Source organism: Oncorhynchus mykiss, chromosome 12 (assembly GCF_057628025.1).
Source record: "Oncorhynchus mykiss isolate SJ-2025 chromosome 12, ASM5762802v1, whole genome shotgun sequence".
Lineage (NCBI taxonomy): Eukaryota > Metazoa > Chordata > Actinopteri > Salmoniformes > Salmonidae > Oncorhynchus > Oncorhynchus mykiss.
In genome coordinates, this window is record NC_143033.1 from 47,233,963 (window position 1) to 47,257,371 (window position 23,409).

At 44.7% G+C, this 23,409-nt stretch overlaps 1 protein-coding gene across 4 annotated transcripts in view; it reads right to left on the reverse strand.

Annotated features, from left to right (window-relative positions):
- The window catches only part of LOC110537698 (double C2-like domain-containing protein beta), a 308,740-nt gene that overhangs the window by 70,664 nt on the left and 214,667 nt on the right, over positions 1–23,409 (reverse strand). For 2 of the 4 annotated variants that reach the window (XM_090192594.1, XM_090192595.1), the window contains one exon: positions 4,911–4,934. The exons of the other annotated variants lie outside the window; for them this stretch is intronic. In XM_090192594.1, the coding sequence (XP_090048720.1) occupies positions 4,911–4,934 (24 nt within the window). The remainder of the gene's footprint in view (positions 1–4,910; positions 4,935–23,409) is intronic. 4 annotated transcript variants of the gene reach the window in all.

The following is a 23,409-nucleotide window of genomic DNA, read 5'->3' on the forward strand; positions in this document are numbered from 1 at the left end:
CCGGAGTAATAAATGAGCAGATGATGATGTGCAAGTAAGGATACTGGTGTGCAAAAGTGCAGAAAATAAAAATAAAAACAGTATGTGTCCTTACTGTGTCCGGTAAGAAGGAAGTTGGGTGGTAATTCTGCGAGCCAATGCTAACAGGCGTTAGCACAATAACTGGGTATCTACTATCATGCTAGCAGATACCCTAGCGTGCTAGCAGATATCCATAGACTTCCAGTCATTGCACTAATGCTAGTTAGCAATTAACCTAGCGATAGTTAGCAACTTTCTTCAAAATGCACGCAGACATAAAATGGGTATCCACGAGTTAATCAGACTCCGGGGAAGCAGATAAAGGTCTGCATTGTCAAAATCCCAAAGTATTCCTTTAACGTCAGAGAAATGTCCTGGCTCAACCTCTGAGACAGGGCTTATTTAGACTCTATGCATATATCTGGTGGAAAACGGAACGTGGTAAGGTTTATTGTGGATAAAATAAGGTTGTTGCGGAAGAGGTTTGATACATGCTTGTTAAACGAGATGCAATGCAATATTAAAGGAATAGTTCACTATTATACAACTTCATTTTAGATGGTTCCTCCCTCAAAAGTAGGGGAAACTGTAATCCCTGTTCAGTTCTCTTTAAACAGCCATTACAAACGTCAACTTAACTTCTGCCACTGCTAGCTAAAAATCAATGGAAGCGATGGGTGCATGTGAGTGTCTATAAAACATTTTAAAAACTTACTCCATATTTGGTATGATGGTACTTAAAGGTGAATCGGCCATTTAACAAAAAATATATGCTCACATGCCCCCATCAATTCCATAGATGTTTAGCTAGGGGTGGCTAAAGTTAGCTGAAGTTAGTAATGACTGTTTAAAGAATCCTGAACCATAGATTAGTTTCTCCTGGCCCATAGACTACTTTTAGGGTGAGGAACAATCTAACATCATATCGTAAAATAGTGAACTACTCCTTTAATGCCATTGCATTTCATAGGGCCCTGACTAAAGGTCTACTTTAACAAGACAAATTAAACCGAAGGCAGTATTTAAAATGGAGTTTGTCTCCGCGAAAAATAATGCATTTATATAGCATTCTCACATTCATCTGTTATTCAATTAAAACTGACCCGTAAACCAGAGGCTAACTAGGGAGTAAAGCACATTTGCTGTTGTGCTTAATTCCAATAATTATTATCCTTATTGCAGCTGCAAAAGGTGAACTAGGGCCTTGTTATGGTTTCAGCTTAGAGACAGAAATAGAGGAATTAGTTATGTGACTCATGATGATGTTATCCTAACATGTTCTTTACTTGATTACTTTATGAATGATATTGCTAGTACGTACAGAACAGTGTAGGATGTACACCCACTTTAGAATGGCTCCACTACTGTACCTGTTGTTTCAGAGTTAAAGTAAAATGACCTTCAGGTACTGCACCTGAGGATAAACATACACCGATCAATAAACATACACCATACTCTCATATCAATCAATACATCATGTCAAAGTATTCTGGCAAATCTCTTCAAGATTAGGAGCGTTTGTCACAAATTAAGTGAGAAACTGTCACCAAAATCACGCCAGAATGAGAGTTCTTTCGAACAGGACAGTACCTGTGTGTTTGTTTCTCCGTCCTGACCCACCCAGGCCGCAGGCAAGGTCAAGGATAGCAGGGTTTGGTACACGAATCGTGTTTTCGGTAGGTCCAGGTCCAAACGCCAACAGGTAAGTCCAAACAGTACAGCTCACACACGGTAAATCCAGCTGATATATATTGTCTCTTTCTCTATGGTTCACAGATCCTTCCAGCCCTTTCTCTCTCTCTTCCTGGTTTGTCTTGACCCCATATCTGTGGGACGGCCTCACCTTCTGAGGGTTCCCCGCTTTGTCATTTTTTGAAGAAAATGATTGGCCCGCATCTGGATATTTGCAGCTGGTAACTGAGCCCCAATTTAGTCCGCTAGCTCCTTTAGGCCTTCTCTTAACTCCCGGGTGTTTCTCTCTTGCTCCTCTCATGAGCAGCTGGTTGGTGCGGTGCTGGACCTGTAACGTGTCCTGATACATTCACATTGCATCCTGATGAGCTATTTGTTGAGCTCTAGTTGCCTCTTGTTGGGTGGCCGCCGCTTGTAACAGGGCCTGTATGGCTCCCTCCATACTCATTTTCCAGAGGAAACTGTCCTAACCAAACAAAGCCACAACAAAAAAAACAGACCTCCCCTTTGGAGTGCTAAATGAACCTTTTTTACCCCTCTACCTAACCAGTGGTATGGTTAGTCAATCTGCTCACATTCTTCACCACATGTGGCAAATCTCTTCAAGATTAGGAGAGTTTGTCACAAATGAAGTGAGAAACTGTCACCAAAATCACCCCAGAATGAGAGTTCTTTAGAACAGGACAGTACCTGTGTGTTTGTTTCTCCATCCTGGTCCACCCAGGCCGCAGGCAAGGTCAAGGATAGCAGGGTTCGGTACACAAATCGGGTTTTCGGGTAGATCCAGGTACAAACGGTAAATCCAGCACGGTAAATCCAGCTGATATATATTGTCTCTTTCTCTATGGTTCACAGATGCTTCCAGCCCTTTCTATCTCTCTTCCTGGTTTGTCTTGACCCCTTATCTGTGGGTCGGCCCCACCTTCCCCTTGCTTCTGGGAATTGTTTTGGCAGTTGGCCATTTTGTGATCTGTAGTTCTGATCGGGGTGGCCATTTTAGTGATAGGGCAGAGCCCGTTTATTAGTTCTGCTCTCACATATCTGCCATTTATCACTCGACCCCATTCTTTGCTACAGTATCAATGAAATATAAGCACAAACATACTACTTTGGAAAAATACACACACAGTAGCCTATACACAGAGTATGTCAAACATTAGGAACGCCTGTCGTGGGATAATCAGAATTTGTTGGTAACATATGTAAGATGTTTTATATTTATCAAATGTGTGTAAGTTAATTCTCATCAGAATGGTATTTTTGTATAATACTGTGGGCAGGGTTGCAGTATCTGTTCTATGTCAAGACTAAGTTGCATGGCCGCTGGGAGGGGAGAGGTCAAAGTGTCATCATGTGTAAACATGTCTTTTGCTCCACTGTGTGTGTGCCAGTTCACTCCCTAGTTTTCCCATCGGAGATGGCAGTGTCTGGAATCATTCTCCTCTCCGTGAGCTTGTCCAGGATTGGTTGTATTTTGAGTTGGTTGTATCTAAATGACAATTTGATATATGCCTGTTGATATGGAGGGTTGGTTTATGGTTCTGGGGTTTGAGAAAGGAGACAAAGCTGAACGATGAGTTATGTCTATGCTGTCTGACTATGTGTGTCTTTGCTATTAAAGGAACTCGGTTGCATTGTAAGGGGACTCTCAGAGGATTCACTGGGAGACACTGAATTATCTGAGAGTCACAGGATTGTGATAAGAGCTCATATAATTAAAGATGGACTTTTATAACTAACTCTGACGTGTGTGTGTGGTTTGCTCCCATGATTTGGTAAATAGAGGAAATTTCCACGACACGCCTTCCTAATATTGAGCAACCCCCAGCAGCGTTGCAGTTCTTGACACAAACCGGTGTAACTGGCACCTACTACCATATCCAGTTCAAAGACATTTCAATCTTTGTCTTGCCCATTCACCCTCTGAATGACACACATACACAATCCATGTTTCAATTGGGTCAAGGCTTAAAAATCCGTCTTTAACCTGTTTCCTCCCTTCATCTACACTGACTGAAGTGGATTTAACAAGTGACATCAATAAGGCATCATAGCTTTTACCTGGATTCACCAGGTCAGTCTATGTCATGGAAAGAGCAGGTGTCCTTAATGTTTTGTACACTCAGTGTATATCACCATATGCTAACTTTGACATTTCCCAGGTATACTGTAGGTCTGGATGGATGAAATGAGAACAAAAGATTTGGTGTCAATCAACACGGAAAATATCATTTAACAAATATTCAACACAGGGAGGGAAGTTCAAGGTTGAAACTAACTTTCTGTACCAAATCTACACAAGCACAATTACAGGAACAACCCTAACATTTGGCCAGTAAGAGCAGACTAGCTTGACGTTTCTAGTCTTGTGGACCAAAGCACTCAACAGTTTATTGATGATTTGTTAAATTGAGTCAGACCTGTTAGTGTTGGGCTAGATCAAAATGTGCAGGCTGGGAATAGCCCAGTCTGGACTGAAATTGAAAACCCCTGATTTAAAAAAAACTCACAGAAGGATACAAGTGGCAGATGATTTTCAGGTTGCATAATCATTTAACCATGCTCTGGATAATTAAGTAAACGTAATTTCACTGTATTTTACAGCTCCAGAAATAGTCTCATTCTACAGAAATGACAAAAACAAGGGTATGACCTGAAATGTGCCACAATATATAGAAGGAATAAATATACACCTGTGGTTTAACATGCCGTACCCAATCTAAAAGTCTGACTCTCACAGGCTTTTCACACAACTGAATTGAGCTGAGCTCTACAGCACTGGCCTGGTTATACATCCACCATTGTTAATGGAACAGTGCTAGAAAAGGACAATGTGAAAACAAAAATATCCATGCCAGCACAGTATAGTATGATAGCGTGAGAAGAGTATTAGACAATTATGAGATGCCAATAGTGTGAAAGAGTTGGTTGGGCTTGGTGTAGGATAGTTAGGGTTTGTTCACTCCACAGGGGACATTGGGAGTTGGTTTAGGTTGGTGTAGGCTGCTGGTTGGGGTTTAGTAAAGATTTTAATAGGGGCTATCCATTCCACAAGGTCCAGTGGGAGTTAGTTGGGGAGGGTGTAGGCTGGTTAGAGTTTGGTTTTGGTTTGTCAACACACCACATGAGAAAAATGGACAAATATTCTGATTTCTGTAGGCTGGTTAGGGTTTGGACAGTGTGAGTCGGTGCCTTACCTTCTTATACCTGGGGATGGGGAGCTGTTCCCCAGGACCATGCAGAGAGAGAGGAATGCATGCAAGAGAGTAAGGTGCAGGAAGAGGAACAGAAAAAAACATTAACTTTAGAAATCAATTGAAAAAATAGCCACAGCTTGCCTTTGAAGAAACAGAAGAAAGGGAGAGTGGAAAATTGTCTGACCTTTTTTAAAACAAAAAATACATAAAGCAAAAATAAGCGTTTGGAAACACATACAAATAATAACCAAGACGGAATATGAAAAGTGTGGCAAAATGAAATGTAAGTTTGTATTTCATGGTGAGTTGCTGGAAAGTTTGACACGTTTGAAACATTGTTGACCTTGGAACTCATTGCTAGCACTTGTCAAATGGATAAAGGTGGCCTTGTAAAGCCTTTTCAATAGAAATGTCCTAATACAAGAAAAGTTTGAGATACAATGTGCCGCTCATATAATTCAGTCAGTCAGTCACATACATATTAATAACTGTTGCATCAAAGGCTAAACAAATAATGAGATTTAGCATATTTTCAATAAAAAAGTACAAAATGATTATGGTGCCTGGAGGATCAAATAAACATCTATTTAGCCACATATCCAAGTTTAACGATTCGTTAATTAACTGTTTTAGGGGGCGGTGTGCAGCAGTTGAGGAAGAGAAGAAACAGTTCCCCTAATAGAGCTCAAGCAGTCAAAACTCATGAGGATAGGGCAGAGTGAATAAGGTTATTGACGGCCTCACAATCAGTTCTTTCTACATGCTATACAACTCATTGAACTCAATCTCACCAGTGTTTAAACAAATGGGCAGATTTGTATATTGCTCAGTCGATTTCAAAATAGACTACTATACTCGGTGATTTCCAATGTTGTAGTGACCCCTTCACAAGAGACTTATGTGGGAGACTTGATCATTTTTGTTATCTCAAGTCATGTCCGCAATACAGTAAATTCAATCGTAAACATTGGTGACAGCATTCCACTGAATCAGCAGTCACAGCCACTTATCTGAGACCTGTGATAAGTTGTTCCTTTAATGGCACCCTGACCTTGCAACGCACATCTATAGTACCCTCCAAGCTCATCATTATGCTCGAGGCCCTGGGTCTGAACCCCTCCCTGTGCAACCGGGTCCTGGACTTCCTGACGGGCCGCCACCAGGTGTTAAAGGTAGGAAACAACACCTCCACTTCGATGATCCTCAACACTGGGGCCCCACAAGGGTGCGTGCTCAGTCCCCTCCTGTACTCCCTGTTTACCCATGACTGTATAGCCACGCATGCCTCCAACTCAATCATCAAGTTTGCAGACGACACAACAGTAGTAGGCTTGATTACCAAGGAGGAGGTGAGGACCCTGGGGACCCAGGAAAATAACCTCTCACTCAACAGCAACAAAACAAAGGAGCTGATTGTGGACCTCATGAAACAGCAGAGGGAGCAGCCCCCTATCCACATTGACGGGACCGCAGTGAATAAGGTGGAAAGCTTCAAGTTCCTCTGCGTACACGTCACTGACAAACTGAAATGGTCCAACCACACAGACAGTGTGGTGAAGGCGCCTCTTCAACTTCAGGAGGCTAAAGACATTTGACTTAGCACCTAAAACCCTCACAGACTTTTAGATGCACAATTGAGAGCATACTGTCGGGGTGTATCAACACCTGGTACGGCAACTGCACCACCCGCAACCGTAGGGCTTTCCAGAGGGTGGTGCGGTTTGCCCAACGCATCACTATGGGCAAACTACCTGCCCTCCAGGACACCAACAGCACCTGATGTCACAGGAGGGGCAAAAAGATAATCAAGGACAACAACCACCGAAGCCACTGCCTGTTCACCCCGCTATCATCCAGAAGGCGAGCTCAGTACATGTGCATCAAAGCTGGGACCGAGAGACTGAAAAACAGCTTCTATCAAGGCCATCAGATTGTAAATAGCCATCACTAGCACATTAGAGAATGCTGCCCTATGTACATAGACTTGAAATCACTGGCCACTTTAATAATTGGAACACTAGCGCTTTTAATAATGTTTACATATTTTGCATTACACATCTCATATGTATATACTGTATTCTATGGTACTGTATCTGAGTCTATGCCGCTCTGACATTGCTCATCCAAATATTTATATATTCTTAATTCCATTCCTTTACTTTAGATTTGTGTGTATTGTATGTATTGTTGTGAAACTGATAGATATCAAAATGCTTGTGTTTCTACACCCGCAATAACATCTGCATGTGACCAACAACATTTGATTTGAAGAGCAAGAGGCTAGAGTGTATCGATTGGTGCATTTGAAACATATAGAAAACATGGAGGCTTTGGAGGAGATGCTGGAAAAATACCACATACCCAGAGATCAGGTACATTAACATTATTGGTCTTACTTGAACTATGGTAAAATCCCTGAAATGAGAGATGTTTGTTGTTGTAAATGTGACATTCCGATTTGCGGTTATGACCGTGCCATTATCTGTTCTGTAATTCCCTGTAAACCGTTGTGTTCGCTCCTTAAGAGCGATCCCCTCCTCCCTGACTGGCTTCCCTAATGCTTCATTACCGAACTGGGCATTTGTTCACCTATGACAACTTCTGATAAAGAAATTACCAACGCCCGCTGCAACCACTGCCCTGGAATCATACTCACCACCATCAACATCTCAGCGTTGCTCTCTCGCCAATTCCCAGGGCATCAACTCTCTTTCCCCTCCCCCATCTCTTTCTTCCTCCCTCTCTCTCAGCTCCACAGTCTTGTGGAGTCTTGAGTGTGTCCAGAGCACTTAGTTAAATCTCCTAAGAGGCAGCTGGCCAGTATGTGTGAGTGAAACCAACCAAGAGTGAGGGAGGGGAGGATGAAGTGGAACCAACAAGCTCTGTCCATCTGTGCTACCGAGTGGCCAAGGCCCCATCTGGCTAACTGTCAGGGCTGATAGCGGCTAAAGATGCCCACCTTATCTACACAGGAGGTGGTGTTCCCTCTCTCCACTGACAGTGGCTATTTCGGTCTCCCCCCCTCCCCACTGTGCCTCCCAGACCTCCTGGTGGGAGTGTTGGGAGAGCCAGGCACCGGTCGTGCACATGATCCAGCTTAAATAAATTTGCAGACATATTCAAAGGCCCCTGAATTTACACATTTTTGTCGTGTGAGCTATTACCCTCGCTGGTTCAGGGAACAGAACCGCATCATTTTCGAGGAACAGAATCAGAACCTGGGAACTAAAGTGATCTATAAAAAATGAAACTGCTTTGAGTGAGAGTTCTAACGGGTGTGGCCAGTGGCCACATACCTCTCCACAGTGTGCACAGTTCCTAAGTAATTTTAATGTGCTTTTAGCACTCATAGAAGAGTCTTCAACTATAACGTGCTTTTCTTGTTCTACTAGCTGTGCCGTTAAGAAACTAAAGCTTGCACACTTGTATTTGTTTTGTTTGGAACTAGAGTTGCAAAATTCCGGGAACGCTCAATAAATTCCCCGGTTTTCCTGAACTCCTGGTTGGAGGACTCTGAATTACCTGTTTATTCATTACTGATTCCGAGATGCCTCAACCGGGATTTTGGGGAAATCAGGGAATTTATTGAAAGTGCCTGGAATTTTGCAACACTTTTAGGAACAGCCCTGCATCTCCGCCTTTTTACAATTACTGTTGTTGTTTACACAATCCAAAAACGCTCCATTATAACTCGCAATCTGGGTCAGGTGGGTATAATTTGCCAACATGCTTGGCTAAATTATAAAGTGCGATTATGATCTTACTGTGTTATTCTTTCACAAGACAATTCAGAGAAGCATAATGTAATTTTGGTGCGCATAGAATGGACTCATGAGACAAGTTCCCTCTAAGCTGCATGCGGGCTTAGAAATATCAGCGTGCACAGAGAAGCGCAAGATTGAATTTCACTCATCATTCTAGAGTTTTCCCCATTAGTTAACACTATCTGAATGCACTTTATATAGCCAACTTTGACTTTGCAGCTGGCCCATCCTGGAGTGCCTCCAGGACAAGAATAATTCCATAAACGTCAACCTGTGGAGATTCGTTCTTACTTCTTCGATTCTTTGAGCTGGAATCGTTAATTGGTGAAACTGCCACGTGCGTTTGGGCTATGACAACAACAAAGAAGCTACTGCAAACAGCGAACAATGTTTTTTCCCTCTGACATCATTGCACACGCGAAAGAACAGCTGAATATGTACTCCCCACAAAAATGAGACATGCTGCCAGAGGCTGATTCACTGGGACGTACAGTGGCGCTGTTTTCCCTAATGGGGATTTGATCTTTAGGATGCAAATGACGGAGAGGAATTGACTGACTTACTGGGATGCAGCAAAATACCATCTCATCTGATACACACTGGGAGACAGAGACTGTGCGAGTACCCTCACCTCCACATTTGTCCTTCAGTCTGGCAGCAGGAAAGGGGATGCTTAGCCAGTGCATTCAACCGAAATGTGTCTTCCACATTTAACCCTCTGAATCAGAGAGGTGCTGGGGCTGCTTTAATCGACATCCACGTCATCGGCGCCCGGGGAGCAGTTGTTGTTGGAGGTTAACTGCAGAACGGCAGATTTTTTCACCTTACTGGCTCGTGGATTCGAACTAGTGACCGTTCAGTTACTGGCCCAACGGTCCTAACCAGTCTGCAAATAGCTGCCATCAATCAATGCAGGCTGGCCTGCCTGGGGCGCCCACTCTACTGCACACTGCCATGTCCCTCAGCTGCGCGCTCCCTTCTGTGCCATTCATCCACCCAGACCGATAGACAGAGCTACGGGCACAGAGGGCGCCCAAGCCTGTTGGAGGGGCTTCCTTGCCTCAGTGTTACTTTACACAAAGCAAGAATCTTCAAGTAACAATTGTAGGCAATAACACTCCATGACCCTGAAGCATGGCTCGGGTCTGCCTTTAAGAGCATGCTTCTGTTAGCTGCAGTGGCTGTTGTTGACGTTGAAAAGGAGGCTCCATTGTGGACAGCATACCACGTCATGTCAAGTACCAAGAAGAGAAAATTAACAACGCAACCATGTCATTATCAGAGCGTTTTCTTTGGAGGAGTGTTTCCTAATGTCGAGACAATATTATGTTCAACTGCAATTCCCTTTAGCAAACTATTGGCAGCTTTGGGAAATCTCACCAAATCAATAATTATCTGACATACAATCTGACTTTTGAGTGCCATTTGGAAAATAAATGCACCTAAGAAAATAGCACCACCCCATGCAGTATCTTAGAATGAACAAATATGTGCAACAATGCATTTTTATAGTCCAGCAACATCTAACATGATAACTACAAAAATCAGTCTTGGCATATTGAATGCTGACTCTTGCCGGAGCGTGTGTGATTTTTCATCAACACAGCAATAGTAAACTTACTTGCTCTATGAATTTCTCAGCATTAAGGGGGGGGGGGGGGGGGGGAGTTGTGGTGTACCCTGAGGAGGGATGGTGAGTTTCACACATAAAGATAGGCTGATGACCTAGGTCCCTGACTGTGCTGGCTATGAGTGCTCTGTGGAATGGGACCAATAACGTTCTGTACCGCCTGGCGATTTTTATTCCGGCCTCTGTTCTCTCACTTTTGAGAAGTCTTTGTTTTGCATGATTAAAGAAACATAGGACTTTTCCTGTACTCTGTGTTCTTGGCAGAAATGCATCAATCATGTAGTTAATTATTGACCATGTACAGGGCCTTCAGAAAGTATTCACAGCCCTGGACTTTTTCCATATTTTTTTTGTGTTACAGCCTGAATTTGAAATGGATTACATTGAGATTTTGTGTCACTGGCATACATATAATACCCCATTATGTCAAAGTGGAATTATGTTTTTAGAAATATTTACAATTGAATTAAAAACCTAAGCTGAAATGTCTTGAGTCAATAAGTATTTAACCCCTTTGTTATGGCAAGCCTAAATAAGTTGCTCAACAAGTCACATAACAAGTTGTATGGACTCCCTTTGTGTGCAATAAGTAAGGGATAATCAACTAGGGGCTATGCATTCTATGGAAAATAATGAATGACGTGGAAGGTGTGTTTCACGACACGCTAGCGGAATTGAAACAACAGCTGTAATCGCTGCCAAAGGTAAGACTTCTAAAAACATGTTCTCACTTTGTCATTGTGGTATATCATGTGTAGATGTGTGAGTAAAACAATTTATTTAATACATTTTGAATTCAGACTAACACAACAACATGCAGAAAAAGTCAAGGGGTATGAATACTTCACAGGAGCTTGGTGGCACCTTAATTGGGGAGAACGGGCTCATGTTAATGACTGGAGCTAAATAGTTGGAATACATGAAACACATGGTTATTACATGGTTATTATTATTTTACTTTAAAGGCACAGTGCAGTCCAAAATTAGATTTTTATGTATTTTATATGTAGTTCTGCACTATGAGGTTGGAATAATACTGTGAAATTATAATGCCCGTTTAGAGTAAGAGTTGAAATGTCTGCCTATATCGGTGGGATGGAGTTTTGGCCTGGTGACATTACCAGGTGGTAAATTAGTAAATAACCAGTAAGAAATAAAGTTCCAAACCTCTCTGCCAATAATAGCTAGTTTTTAGTTTCCCCCCCCCCCCCCCCCCCCCCCCCCCCCCCACTCAGACCACCCCCCATAGTCCTAGCAAAATTCTTGCTTGAGACATTTTTCTTAGATAAGAAGCTATTTTTGTTTCTTTTTGACCATTTTCATTGAAAACAATCACAGTAAGGTACTAAATTGTTACCAAGAATTGATTTGATATTGAAATAAAAACTGCTGCATTGGACCTTTAACATAACCTATCCATGCAAGGGAAGAAAGAACCCATGAATGTCCTCTTCTGAGAATTAAACAAAACATTTAAAGGAACTAATGCTTTTTTAACAACTCCATGCAACTGCTTATCTTACCATATTTTCTAGTGTGTTGACGTTTGGTGCGTGGAGGATGTCAAAATGAAAATGTACATTATTATTAAGCATATCTATATAACAGAGTATGGCAAAGCAAAATGTCTGCCCTGGCTTAGTCATGGCTTTCTCCCCAACAACCCAGTATGGCTCTGGGCTGGCAGGGTAAATCTGGCCCAGATGGCCGAATCACTGAATTATATGTGAAGCAGAAATTTTGTCTGTCACAACAAGGAGGTCATAAAGGTGCAATTTCCCAACCACCAATGAACAAACAGCAGAGATTTTATAAGGCTGCATTTTACTTTTTAAATCTTTTTGGCATGTGTTTTTATTTTAATTTGACATTTTTTGTTCCAGTTGTGTTAATTGATGATGAGTACCCTTGTGGGACCTGATACTCTTAAAATCTTCAAAACCTAGCAGCAATCGCAACAGTGAAAGAAAACCACCAGAAATCCCTTCCGAGCAAACCACCGAAACACCTCACTTTTTGGGGCGATCATCACCAAAACACAGAGGCCATCACTGCCACCTCCCTCTCTCCCAGGGAGCCTCTCTTTGAGGCTAGCCCTAGGATGAGGGAACCAGAAAAGTCACCATGAGCTCCCTGGACTGGGGCTTCGCTAGGCCGCTGCCAGGTGCCGGAGCAGAGGAAAGCTGCTGCCCATTATGACACATGGGGTTTTGTGTAGAGCCTTGCACTGACTGAAAACAGCTGGAGAATCTGAAATCCCAAAGGGAATCACTAACCAAAGGCGCACGTGACAAATACACTTTGATTTGATTTGAACACCGCCCTAGTGTGTTACCTCTGACTGTTTTACTCAATGAATTACTGGGAGTCTATATAAACTCAGCAAAAAAGAAACATCCCTTTTCAGGACCTTGTCTTTTAAAGATACATCCCCAAAACTTCACAGATCTTCATTGTAAAGGGTTTAACCACTGTTTTCTATGCTTGTTCAATGAACCATAAACAATGAATGAACAGTCGTGTCTTAACGGTAGTGTGGCCAGGGAAATAAATTGCAATGTCCGTACCTTGAGACGCCTAAGACAACGCTACAGGGAGACAGGACGGACAGCTGATCGTCCTCGCAGTGGCAGACCACGTGTAACAACACCTGCACAGGATCGGTACATCCGAACATCACACCTGCGGGACAGGTACAGGATGGCAACAACTGCCCAAGTTACACCAGGAAAGCACAATGCTTCCATCAGTGCTCAGACTGTTCGCAATAGGCTGAGAGAGGCTGGACTGAGGGCTTGTAGGCCTGTTGTAAGGCAGGTCCTCACCAGACATCACCGGCAACAACGTTGCCTATGTGCACAAACCGTGCGGTGTGTCACAGCATCATCGGACTGAGCTCGTTGTCATTGCAGGCAATCACAACGCTGTGCGTTACAGGGAAGACATCCTCCTTCCTCATGTGGTACCCTTCTTGCAGGCTCATCCTGACATGACCCTCCAGCATGACAATGCCACCAGCCATACTGCTCGTTCTGTGCGTGATCTCCTGCAAGACAGGAATGTCAGTGTTCTGCCATGGCCAGCGAAGAGCCCGGATCTCAATCCCATTGACCATGTCTGGGACCTGTTGGATGGGAGGGTGAGGGCTAGGGCCATTCCCCCAAGAAATGTCCGGGAACTTGCAGGTGCCTTGGTGGAAGAGTGGCGTAACCTCTTACAGCAAGAACTGGCACATCTGGTGCAGTCCATGAGGAGGAGATGCACTGCAGTACTTAATGCAGCTGGTGGCCACACCAGATACTGACTGTTACTTTTGATTTTGACTGCCCCTTTGATCAGGGACACATTATTCCATTTATGTTAGTCACATGTCTGTGTAACTTGTTCAGTTTATGTCTCAGTTGTTGCATTTTGTTATGTTCATACAAATATTTACACATGTTAAGTTTGCTGAAAATTTTACAGTGAGAGGACATTTGTTTTGGGGGGGCTGAGTTTATGTAGAGTGTGCACCTCTACAAAAAATAATTTTCTCTGGGTGTGTGCCAGCTCATGCTTTTTATTTGACTAGCTTTGTGACTTCTTTGTGACATCTTTCCTTGGAGAATAGAAGGGGTTGTTCTTGGAAGAAGAACAAGAAGGTGTTGCTCTCAGATCAGCCAGCTGGTTCTCTTTGAGGAAAAGAGGGTATGTGAAAGAGGGCAAAGCAAGTTTCTAACCTGACTCCCTGGCTGGCACTCCTCCCCCAAGCCAGCCAATGTGGATCCGGGTGGATTAATTGGAATGACTTATCCTGAATAAGACAATCATGAGCAAGGTGTAAAAGGAAAATGGCCACTGCAACTTCGAGTGCAGGGGGAATAGATAGCAGAGGCTCTGCATTTTTCCCTACCTTGTTGATTTGGAAGAAGATGTCATTTGTTTGGGGGTGGAAATTATGCACTATTTAGTACAAAATCTTGATTTCAGACTTTCCTCTTGAGCCACCTGAGCCTCTGCATTCAGGCACCCTGTATTGCTTATTGCAGACCATGCCATGACACAATAGCACGCAGTAAATAACAGAAAATCCATTTTAAATCATTAACCGGTAAATGTCGCACAGAATATAGGTGAGCAATAGAGGGGAAGAAATATCTGAAATGTCTACAGATGTTTCCTGCTTTGTCCTAGAGCCCAGTGAGCTACTGAGCCCAAAAAGTAATCGTCATCTTCAAGAGGAAAAAAACTAAACACAGTGAGGGAAAACGCTTCATGAAGAGATTTCCCTTCTTGGGGAGGATTTGAGTGTGTGCGTGAGAAAGTGCATGCAAGTGTTTTTGTATGGGTTTGTGTTGTCATATAGTCATGTGTGTGTGTGCGCTCACGTTGAAGTGTGTGTGTACTGCCGTGAAGACAGACCAAAGGCTTGGTCTGGATCAAGAGTAGAGTGGACAGCAGCATGTGCTACAAGCAGCTTGTTGTCAGGGGAAATACCCTTCACACAACCACAGAGAAGCAAGCAGCAGAAAACATACGCACAAGCACGCACGCACACATACACACATGCATACATATCATCTGCAGTGCATTAGGAAAGTTTTCAGACCCCTTTATTCACATTTTGTTACATTACAGCCTTATTCTAAAATTGATTACATTGTTTTGTCCCCTCATCAATCTACATACAATACCCATAATGAAACAGCAAAAACAGGTTTTTAGATATGTGTGCAAACATATAAGACTTCTGAAACTTTACTCAGTACTTTGTTGAAGCACCTTTGGCTGTGATTACAGCCTCTAGTCGTCTTGGGTATTACGCAACAAGCTTTGCACACCTGTATTTAGGGAGAATATCCCATTCTTCTCTGCGTATCCTCTCAAGCTCGGTCAGGTTGGATGGGGGGGCGTCGCTGCACAGCTATTTTCAGGTCTCTCCAGCGATGTTCGTTCAAGTCCGGGCTCTGGTTGGGCACTCAAGGACATTCAAAGACTTGTCCCGAAGTCACTCCTGCATTGTCTTGGCTGTGTGCTTAGAGTCATTATCCTGTTGGAAGGTGAACCTTCGCCCCAGTCTGAGGTCCTGAGTGCTCTGGAGCAGGTTTTTACCAAGAATCTCTCTCTGCACTTTGCTACGTTCATCTTTCCCTCGATCCTGACAAGTCTCCCAGTCACTGCTGCTGAAAAACATCCCCACAGCATGATGCAGCCACCACCATGCTTCACCATAGAGATGGTTTTGGCCAGGTGATGAGCAGTGCCTGGTTTCCTCCAGACGTGACGCTTGGCATTTAGGCCAAAGAGTTTAATCTTGGCTTCATCAGAACAGAGAATCTTGTTTCTCATGGTCTGAGAGTCATTTAGGTGACTTTTGGCTAACTCAAAGTGGGCTGTCATGTGCATTTTACTGAGGAGTGGCTTCCATCTGGCCACTCTACCATAAAGGCTTGATTGGTGGAGTGTTGCAGAGATGGTTGTCCTTATGGAAGTGTATCCCATATCCACAGCGGAACTCTGGAGCTCTCTCAGAATGACCAAACGGTTCTTGGTCACCTCCCTGACCAAGACCCTTCTCCCCCGATTGCTCAGCTCTAGGAAGAGAGGCTTGGTGGTTACAAACTTCTTCCATTAAAGAATGATGGGGGCCACTATGTTCTTAGGGACCTTCAATGCTGCAGACAATTGTTGGTACCCTTCCCAAGATCTTTATCTCAACAAAATCCTGTCTCGGAGCTCTGCGGACAATTCCTTTGACCTCATGGCTTGGTTTTTGCTCTGACATGCACTGTCAACTGTGGGACATTATATAGACAGGTGTGTGTCTTTCCAAATCATGTCTAATCAAATGAATTTACCACAGGTGGACTCCAATCAAGTTGTAGAAACATCAAGGATGGTCAATGGAAACAGGATGCACCTGAGTTCCATTTTGAGTCTCATAGCAAAGGGTCTGAATACTTATGTAAATAAGGCATCCGTTTTTTTATTTTTATAAATTTGCAAACATTTCTGAAAACCTGTTTTCACTTTGTCATTATGGGGTATTGTGTGTAGATTGATGAGGAACATTTGTTATTTAATCAATTTTAGAATAAGGCTGTAAAGTAACAAAATGTGGAAAAGGTGAAGGTGTCTGAATAGTTTCTGAATGCACTGTAGATTCAAAACAAGCTGCTGGTGATCTCCATGCGAGACTCTTGTACATGTCTACAACACCAGGGGCCTCACTTGGAGCCATAGGCCAGCGTTTAGGGGCCCAGAAAGGGCACTAACTGTGGTGGAATTGGGGGTGTAATGACAAGAGGAGGCCCACTTGACTGCTGCCTATAGAAGAGCTACACTACATGACCATAAGTATGTGGACAACTGCTGGTCGAATATCTCATTCCAAAAGCATGAGCATTAATATGGAGTTGATCCCCCTTTTGCTGCTATAACAGCCTCCACTCTTCTGGGAAGGCTGTCCACTAGATGTTGGAACATTGCTTCAGGGACTTGCTTCTACTCAGCCACAAAAGCATTAGTGAAGTTGGGCACTGATGTTGGGCAGTTAGGTCTGGCACGCAGTCTGCGTTCTAATTCATCTCAAATGTGTTCGATGGGGTTGAGGTCAGGGCTCTGTGCAGGCCAGTCAGGTTTTCCACACCGATCTCGACAAACCATTTCTGTATGGACCTTGCTTTGTGCACAGGGGTATTGTCATGCTGAAACAGAAAAGGGCCTTCCCCAAACTGTCGCCACAAAGTTAGAAGCACAGCATCGTCTAGAATGTCATTGTGTTAAGATTTCCCTTTCCATCCGCCAAACCCAGATTCGTCCGCCGGACTGCCAGATGGTGAAGCATGATTCATCACTCCAGAGAAAGCGTTTCCACTGCTCTAGAGTCCAATGGCGGCGAGCTTTACACCACTCGAGCCGACGGTGCTTGACCATGGAAACCAATTTCATGACGCTCCTGACAAATAGTTATTGTGCTGATGTTGCATCCAGAGTCAGTTTGGAACTCGGTAGTGAGTGTTCCAACCAAGGACAGATGATTCCACAGGCCACAATCAACAGCCTGATCAACTCTATGCGAAGGAGATGTGTCACGCTGTATAAGGCAAATAGCGGTCACACCAGATAGTGACTGGCTTTCTGATCCAGGCCCCTACCTTTTTTAAAGGTATCTGTGACCAACAGATGCATATCTGTATTCTTACTCATGTAAAATCCATAGATTAGGGCCTCGTTTATGCATTTCAATTGACAGATTTCCTTGTATGAACTGTAACTCAGAAAAATCATATAAATTGTTGCATGTTGTTTATATTTTTGTTCAGTGTATAAATAATGGGGCCATTGTAGGACATTGGGATAAAAGTGTCAAAATGGTTTAAAACAAGTATTACATTTATGCAGTTCCACATGTGCACTTAGAAGAATGTATGCAAACTGGCCCATAACTTCACCTACACAACAACATAGGCTTGGGACTATTCTTCAGGTAGCCTAGTGGTTAGAGCGTTGGACGAGTAACCGAAAGGTTGCAAGATCGAATCCCCGAGCTGACAAGGTAAAAATCTGCCATTCTGCCCCTGAACAAGGCAGTTAACCCACTGTTCCTAGGCCGTTATTGTAAATAAGAATTGGTTCTTAACTAACTTGCCTAGTTAAATAAAGGTTAAATAAAATAAAAGCAGGCTTCATACAGACACTGGCAAGTAAAATACAAGGCATTTCAGGGACTGTTTCAAGCACTTAATTGTAATTGTCAAGGACCTCAAAGTTGTACAAATGTATCATTTATATAATCGTACATACAGCCCCCCCCCCCCACTAAGTATGCAAAAAGAAGAAAAAAAGGCCAATACCAATTTAAGAATAATTCATTATTTAGGCCTTGCCAATGCATTGATATTCAAATTATTATTACATTCTAATATATGTGAGAATAATGTGGACTTGTCTGACTAAATTAATTGGATGCTTGGTGATTTTTCAATAGCCTATGTGGCACACATAATACATCTATGAATAGGGGTAGCATTAATCTCACTATTTGAATCTCACCATCACTGTTTTTATAATGAGAACGCAAATAAAAACCAGGTTCCTTTTGTATTGGAAGAATGTGTATGGAAAGCCAATTTGAAGCCAGCATTAGACGTTGTCTTCCTCATAATAACCACACGTGGTTTTACCGCAACAGAGTAGAGCAACACTCTTTAATTGAAGCAAAAACTGATAAAAATAATGTATCACGGATAATTATAAGGGAGTAGGAAAACTTAGAAATTGGCTACAATAATTACAAGGACTTTTCAAGCATTAAATTGAAGAAATGTCAGATTTTTAAAGCTAGGCCTAATCCAGTAGTTGAATTTCAGATCTCCAAATTAAAGTTGGATAATTTAAACCCCTTGTATTGTTTCAAATTGCAGGTGTAACATATGTATTTGTCATGTTATTTCCTTACCAGATCTTATGGAGCCCCATTGCGCTCCCTCTATTTTGCCAATCAGACAGGAGCCCCCACCACCGAGAGATCCAAGGATGCCACAGCCATTTCCCTGTTGACCAGGCGGGCTTTGGAGTGGGCTACGGCCGTCTGGGAGAGAGTAGATAAGAGGAGCTGGGTTCCTATGAGAGGTTCATGGCTCTGTTCAGGGCGGTCTTCGACCATCCTCCCGACGGCAGAGAGAGCAACTTCTCCAACTCCAGCAGGGTGCCCAGACTGCTGCAGTGTACTCCCTCACCTTTCGGACTGTGGAAGCTTCCAGCGGATGGAATGAGCTGGCGCTCCGCACTCATTTCCGGAGAGGACTGTGCGAAGAGGTCTAGACACAGCTGGCGTGACAAGATGACAACCTACTCATTGCGATGGCCATCCGTCTGGATAACCTTCTTCGGGAGCGCCAGTGCCCACCTCGCCATTCCCCTACCTCCTTTGGTCGTCCTGAGACAGAGCCTAAACCCATGGAGATAGGGTCCACACACCTCCCCGCAGCAAAGCGGTGTTGCCAGAGACAGCTGGGTCTCTACGCCTATTGTGGTCAGGAGGGGCACCAGCTTCAGCGATGTCCGTGCGTCAGAGTTCGGGATCCATAAGAGCAGAGGGGCGGTCTGGTGATCATCCAACTCCCAGGAAAGGCGTGAGTACTCCATCATCGTCGTTTTCCGCCAAAACGTTCCTGGTTCCCATTTCACTGGTTGGCTGTACTCGTGATGTTTCTACCTCTCTAGTGGATTCCGGTGCCATGGGGAATTTCATCGGCAAGGCCCTAGTCTCCTCCATGAACATCTCCCCATACCCACTCTCCTCTCTTCCAGTCCTTGCCCTGGATAGTCGAGCAGTGGGATCCGGCATTATCACCCACGCCACCTTCACCGTGGGATCCAAGCACCAGGAAGGCATTCCCTTCCTGTCATTACTACACCAGTGTACAAAGCCATACATGGCCTCCGGTGGCTCCAATGTCATGATCCCACCATCTCCTGGTCGAGGACTGGTCACCCGGATGCCGGAGGACCTGCTTTCCGTTACCCTGCGGTTTCACGTCTGTTGAGAGTCCTGCGGTTGCCCTCCAGCCCGACATCCCAGAGGTTTAACAGGATCTTCGGGAGGTGTTCTCCAAGACCCAAGCCACCTGTCTCCCTCCTCATCTCCCCTGGGACCGTGCCATCAACCTGCTAGACGGTTCTGCACCGCCGTGAAGCCGCATCTACCCTCTGTCGGTGGCTGAGACCGAGGCCATGGAGGAGTACATCCAGGAGGCTCTCTAGCAGGGTTCTGTCCTCTCATCCACCTGTCCTGTATCGGCAGGCTTCTTCTTCTTCATTAACAAGAAGGATGGGTAGCATCGATTACAGAGGTCTCATTCCACTACCTCTAAGTACCGTTGCCCTCTTCCGTTGGTACAGGCCAACATCGAACAGCTCAGAGGGGCCTGGTTATTTAAGAAGCTGGACCGGCGAAGTAACTACAATCTCATACACATCCGAGAGGGGGATGAGTGGAAAATGGCCTTCAGCACGACGTCTGGGCACCAGAAGTACTTGGTGATGCCTTAAGGAAAATCCAATGTTCCGTCAGTGTTTCAGGCATTCGTGATATGAGGTGTTCCAGGACATGATTAGGCACCAGGTGGTCATGTATATTAATGAAATCTTGGTCTACTCGGCCACCTTGGAAGATCACATTGCTCACTTCCGAGTAGTCCCGAGGCGTCTCCTGGAGAACCACTATTATGTTAAAGCGGATAAGTGCAAGTTCCATCAGGTTGAGGTCTCCTTCTTGGAATACCAGAGCTCCGCACCACTGCTGAGACACCCAGGTCCTATGCTGCTCTTTATGGTGGAGGTGGATGCCTCAGAGGTGGGCGTGGTAACCATCCTGTCCCAACGCCAAGGTAACCCACAGAAATTGTTTTGATGTGCATACTTCTAAAAGAAATGTCTCCTGCAGAGAGGAACTATGACTTTGACGACCAGGAGCTCTTGGCGGTGAAGTTGGCACTGGGTGGAGGGCGCCAAGGAGCAATTCCTTATCCTCACCGACAAACGGAACCTGGAGTACCTATGAACAGCCAGGCGGCTGAACACACGTGGTGGGCCTTCACCAGATTCCACATCACCCTGTCATATCGCCCGGGATATAAGAACATCAAAGCTGATGCACTGTCCCATAACCACAATTTGGAAGAGGTTCCGATCCAGAGTGCTCCTATCATTCTACCATCTGATATCTTTGCTCCCGTGCTCTGGGACATAGACATGGACATCCACCAGGCTCTGGAGAGGGAACCCGCGCCTGCTACCTGCCCTCCGGAGCGCATCTACGTCCCAATGGAGTTAAGGCATCACTGGACACCCAGGTATCCCCTGCACTATGCAATCATTCTCCGATAAGTACTGTTGGCCCACCTTGGCACAGGACATCGCCCGATATGTCAGCTCCTGCTCCTAATGTGCCCAAACCAAATCTCTCTGGCACGCTCCAGCAGGGGAACTCCTCCCCTTTCCGGTGCCTTAGTGGCCTTGGTCACATCTGTCCATAGACTTCATAACTGATCTCCCCTTTCTGATGTTTTTACAAATGTTATGGTTGTTGTTGACAGATTCTTTAAATCCTGCTATTTTATCCCTCTCTCTGGGCTATCTTCCGCTCTCCAGATCGCTGAGGCACTATTCCACCATGTCTTCCGGCACGATGGCCCTTCTCAGGACATCGTTTCCGACCGTAGGTCCCAATTCACATTGCTGTATGGAGAGCCTTTATGGAGAAGCTGGGGTCCATGGTCAGCCTCATATCTGGGTACCGGCCTCAGCCCAAAGGGCTGGTTGATACCAGGAGCTGGGGAGGTTCCTAAGGAGTCACTGCCAGGACCGACAGGGGTAATGGGCCCGGTTCCTTACCTGGGCGGAGTAAACCCAGTACTCACTTCGGCACTCCTCCACCGGGCTGACTTCTTTGAGTGCGCCCTGGAATACAAACCTGCACTGGTTCCGTGGACTCCGAGCCAGACCGAGGCCCCTGCGGTGGACGAGTGGTTCCGAAACCCAGAGGAGGTGTGGAACGTCGCCCATGTGAGGCTCCAGCGCAACATCCGCCATCAGAAGGATCAGGCGGACCGCCACCGCAGTGAGGCTCCCGTGTTCCATCCTGGTGATCGCGTCTAGCTCTCCACCAGGAGTCTCCCACTTCGCCTTCCCTGTCGGAAGATGAGTCCCCAGCCCTTCAAGGTCCTCTGAAGGGTCAATGAGGTAACCTATCGTCGACAACTCCCCTCCAACTACCGATTCTCACCATCCTTTCATGTCTCCTTCCTCAAGCCGGTGGTTCGTGGTCGCCTGGCGGATAACGTCCCCGGCAACACCCCTCCATCTCCCCTGGACATCGAGGGGACCCCAGCCTATGCCGTTAGGTCCCTCCTGGATTCCCATCATCTGGGATTTCCATCTCCACTGTCTGTACCGGCCCGCTCCGGGGGGGTTACTCCCTCTCTACAGCGTTCAACGTCTCCGGTGTACTAACCACCTGGGTTGACAACAATCATTAAGCACAGCTGCTCCCCGTCATTACTCACACCTGGTCATCATGATCTCCTTGATTACTCCCCCTTTATTTAGCCCTCGGATGACAGCAGTCACTAGGTAGTAATTGTTTTCTCTTACGTTCTGTACGCTTCTTATGTTTTGTTCATCTGCATTGCTTCGTTATTAAACTCACCTTCTGCACCTGCTTCCTGACGTGTTGAGATACGTCATTCATTGTTTTCCATAGAATGCATAGCCCCTCGTTGATCATCCCTTACTTATTGCTTGCCAACGTTGAATTACTGCATGTTTTCTTAGCTAAACTAACCTATCTAGTTAGTTAGCTAGACCAAGTTGACACAAGCTATTTCGGTCTGCTCTAAATCGCTTGTAAATATCTTGCTTTGCAACCTAGAAAAAAATCACCCAGATAATAATTGTTATGATAGGATTTTCGGTAGGCTATACCACAGCCTTTGAGAATTTGCCATAGAGAATAAACTGAGCGCAGTGCAAACGTTTGGTGTCACAGAAAGATATACAAATGTGGTGAGTCTGGAAAAATAATCTGTGGTATTGTGTAGGCTATAGTAATGTTTCATTAGTTAGTTCGAATTTGAAGTAGGTGTATCTAGCTGTTGTATTTGTATTTCTTCAATTCCTCAAATTATTTAATAAACTATATTGGATAAACGGCTGTACAGATTCCTGGTTCAAATCAACCCAAGATGATGAACCCTGAAGATGTGACAACGTGCATGACAAGGTGGCCCAGAGGAAGCCAGTGCTTCTCAACCCTACATTGCCCCATTCTTACAAGAACTCACTGAGATTGAATGAAGACCACTAGTGAGGTAAGTGCACACACCCACACAACATCAGCTTGATGTGTCCCTTGTCCCCTGTATTTTTACCCACAGACTAGCAGCCCTGGTGGTCTCGGTCTCTCATTCTATTATTTATTTTTCTATGCTTATCCTAGGGTGAGACTAGCTGACAAATCAGAACTGAGGAGGATTGTTACGGATCCCCACGAGGAACACCTGATGCTCCACTGACTTCCATCTAATGGATGCTCTGCTGCCTAAACTGTCCCGTTGTGTAT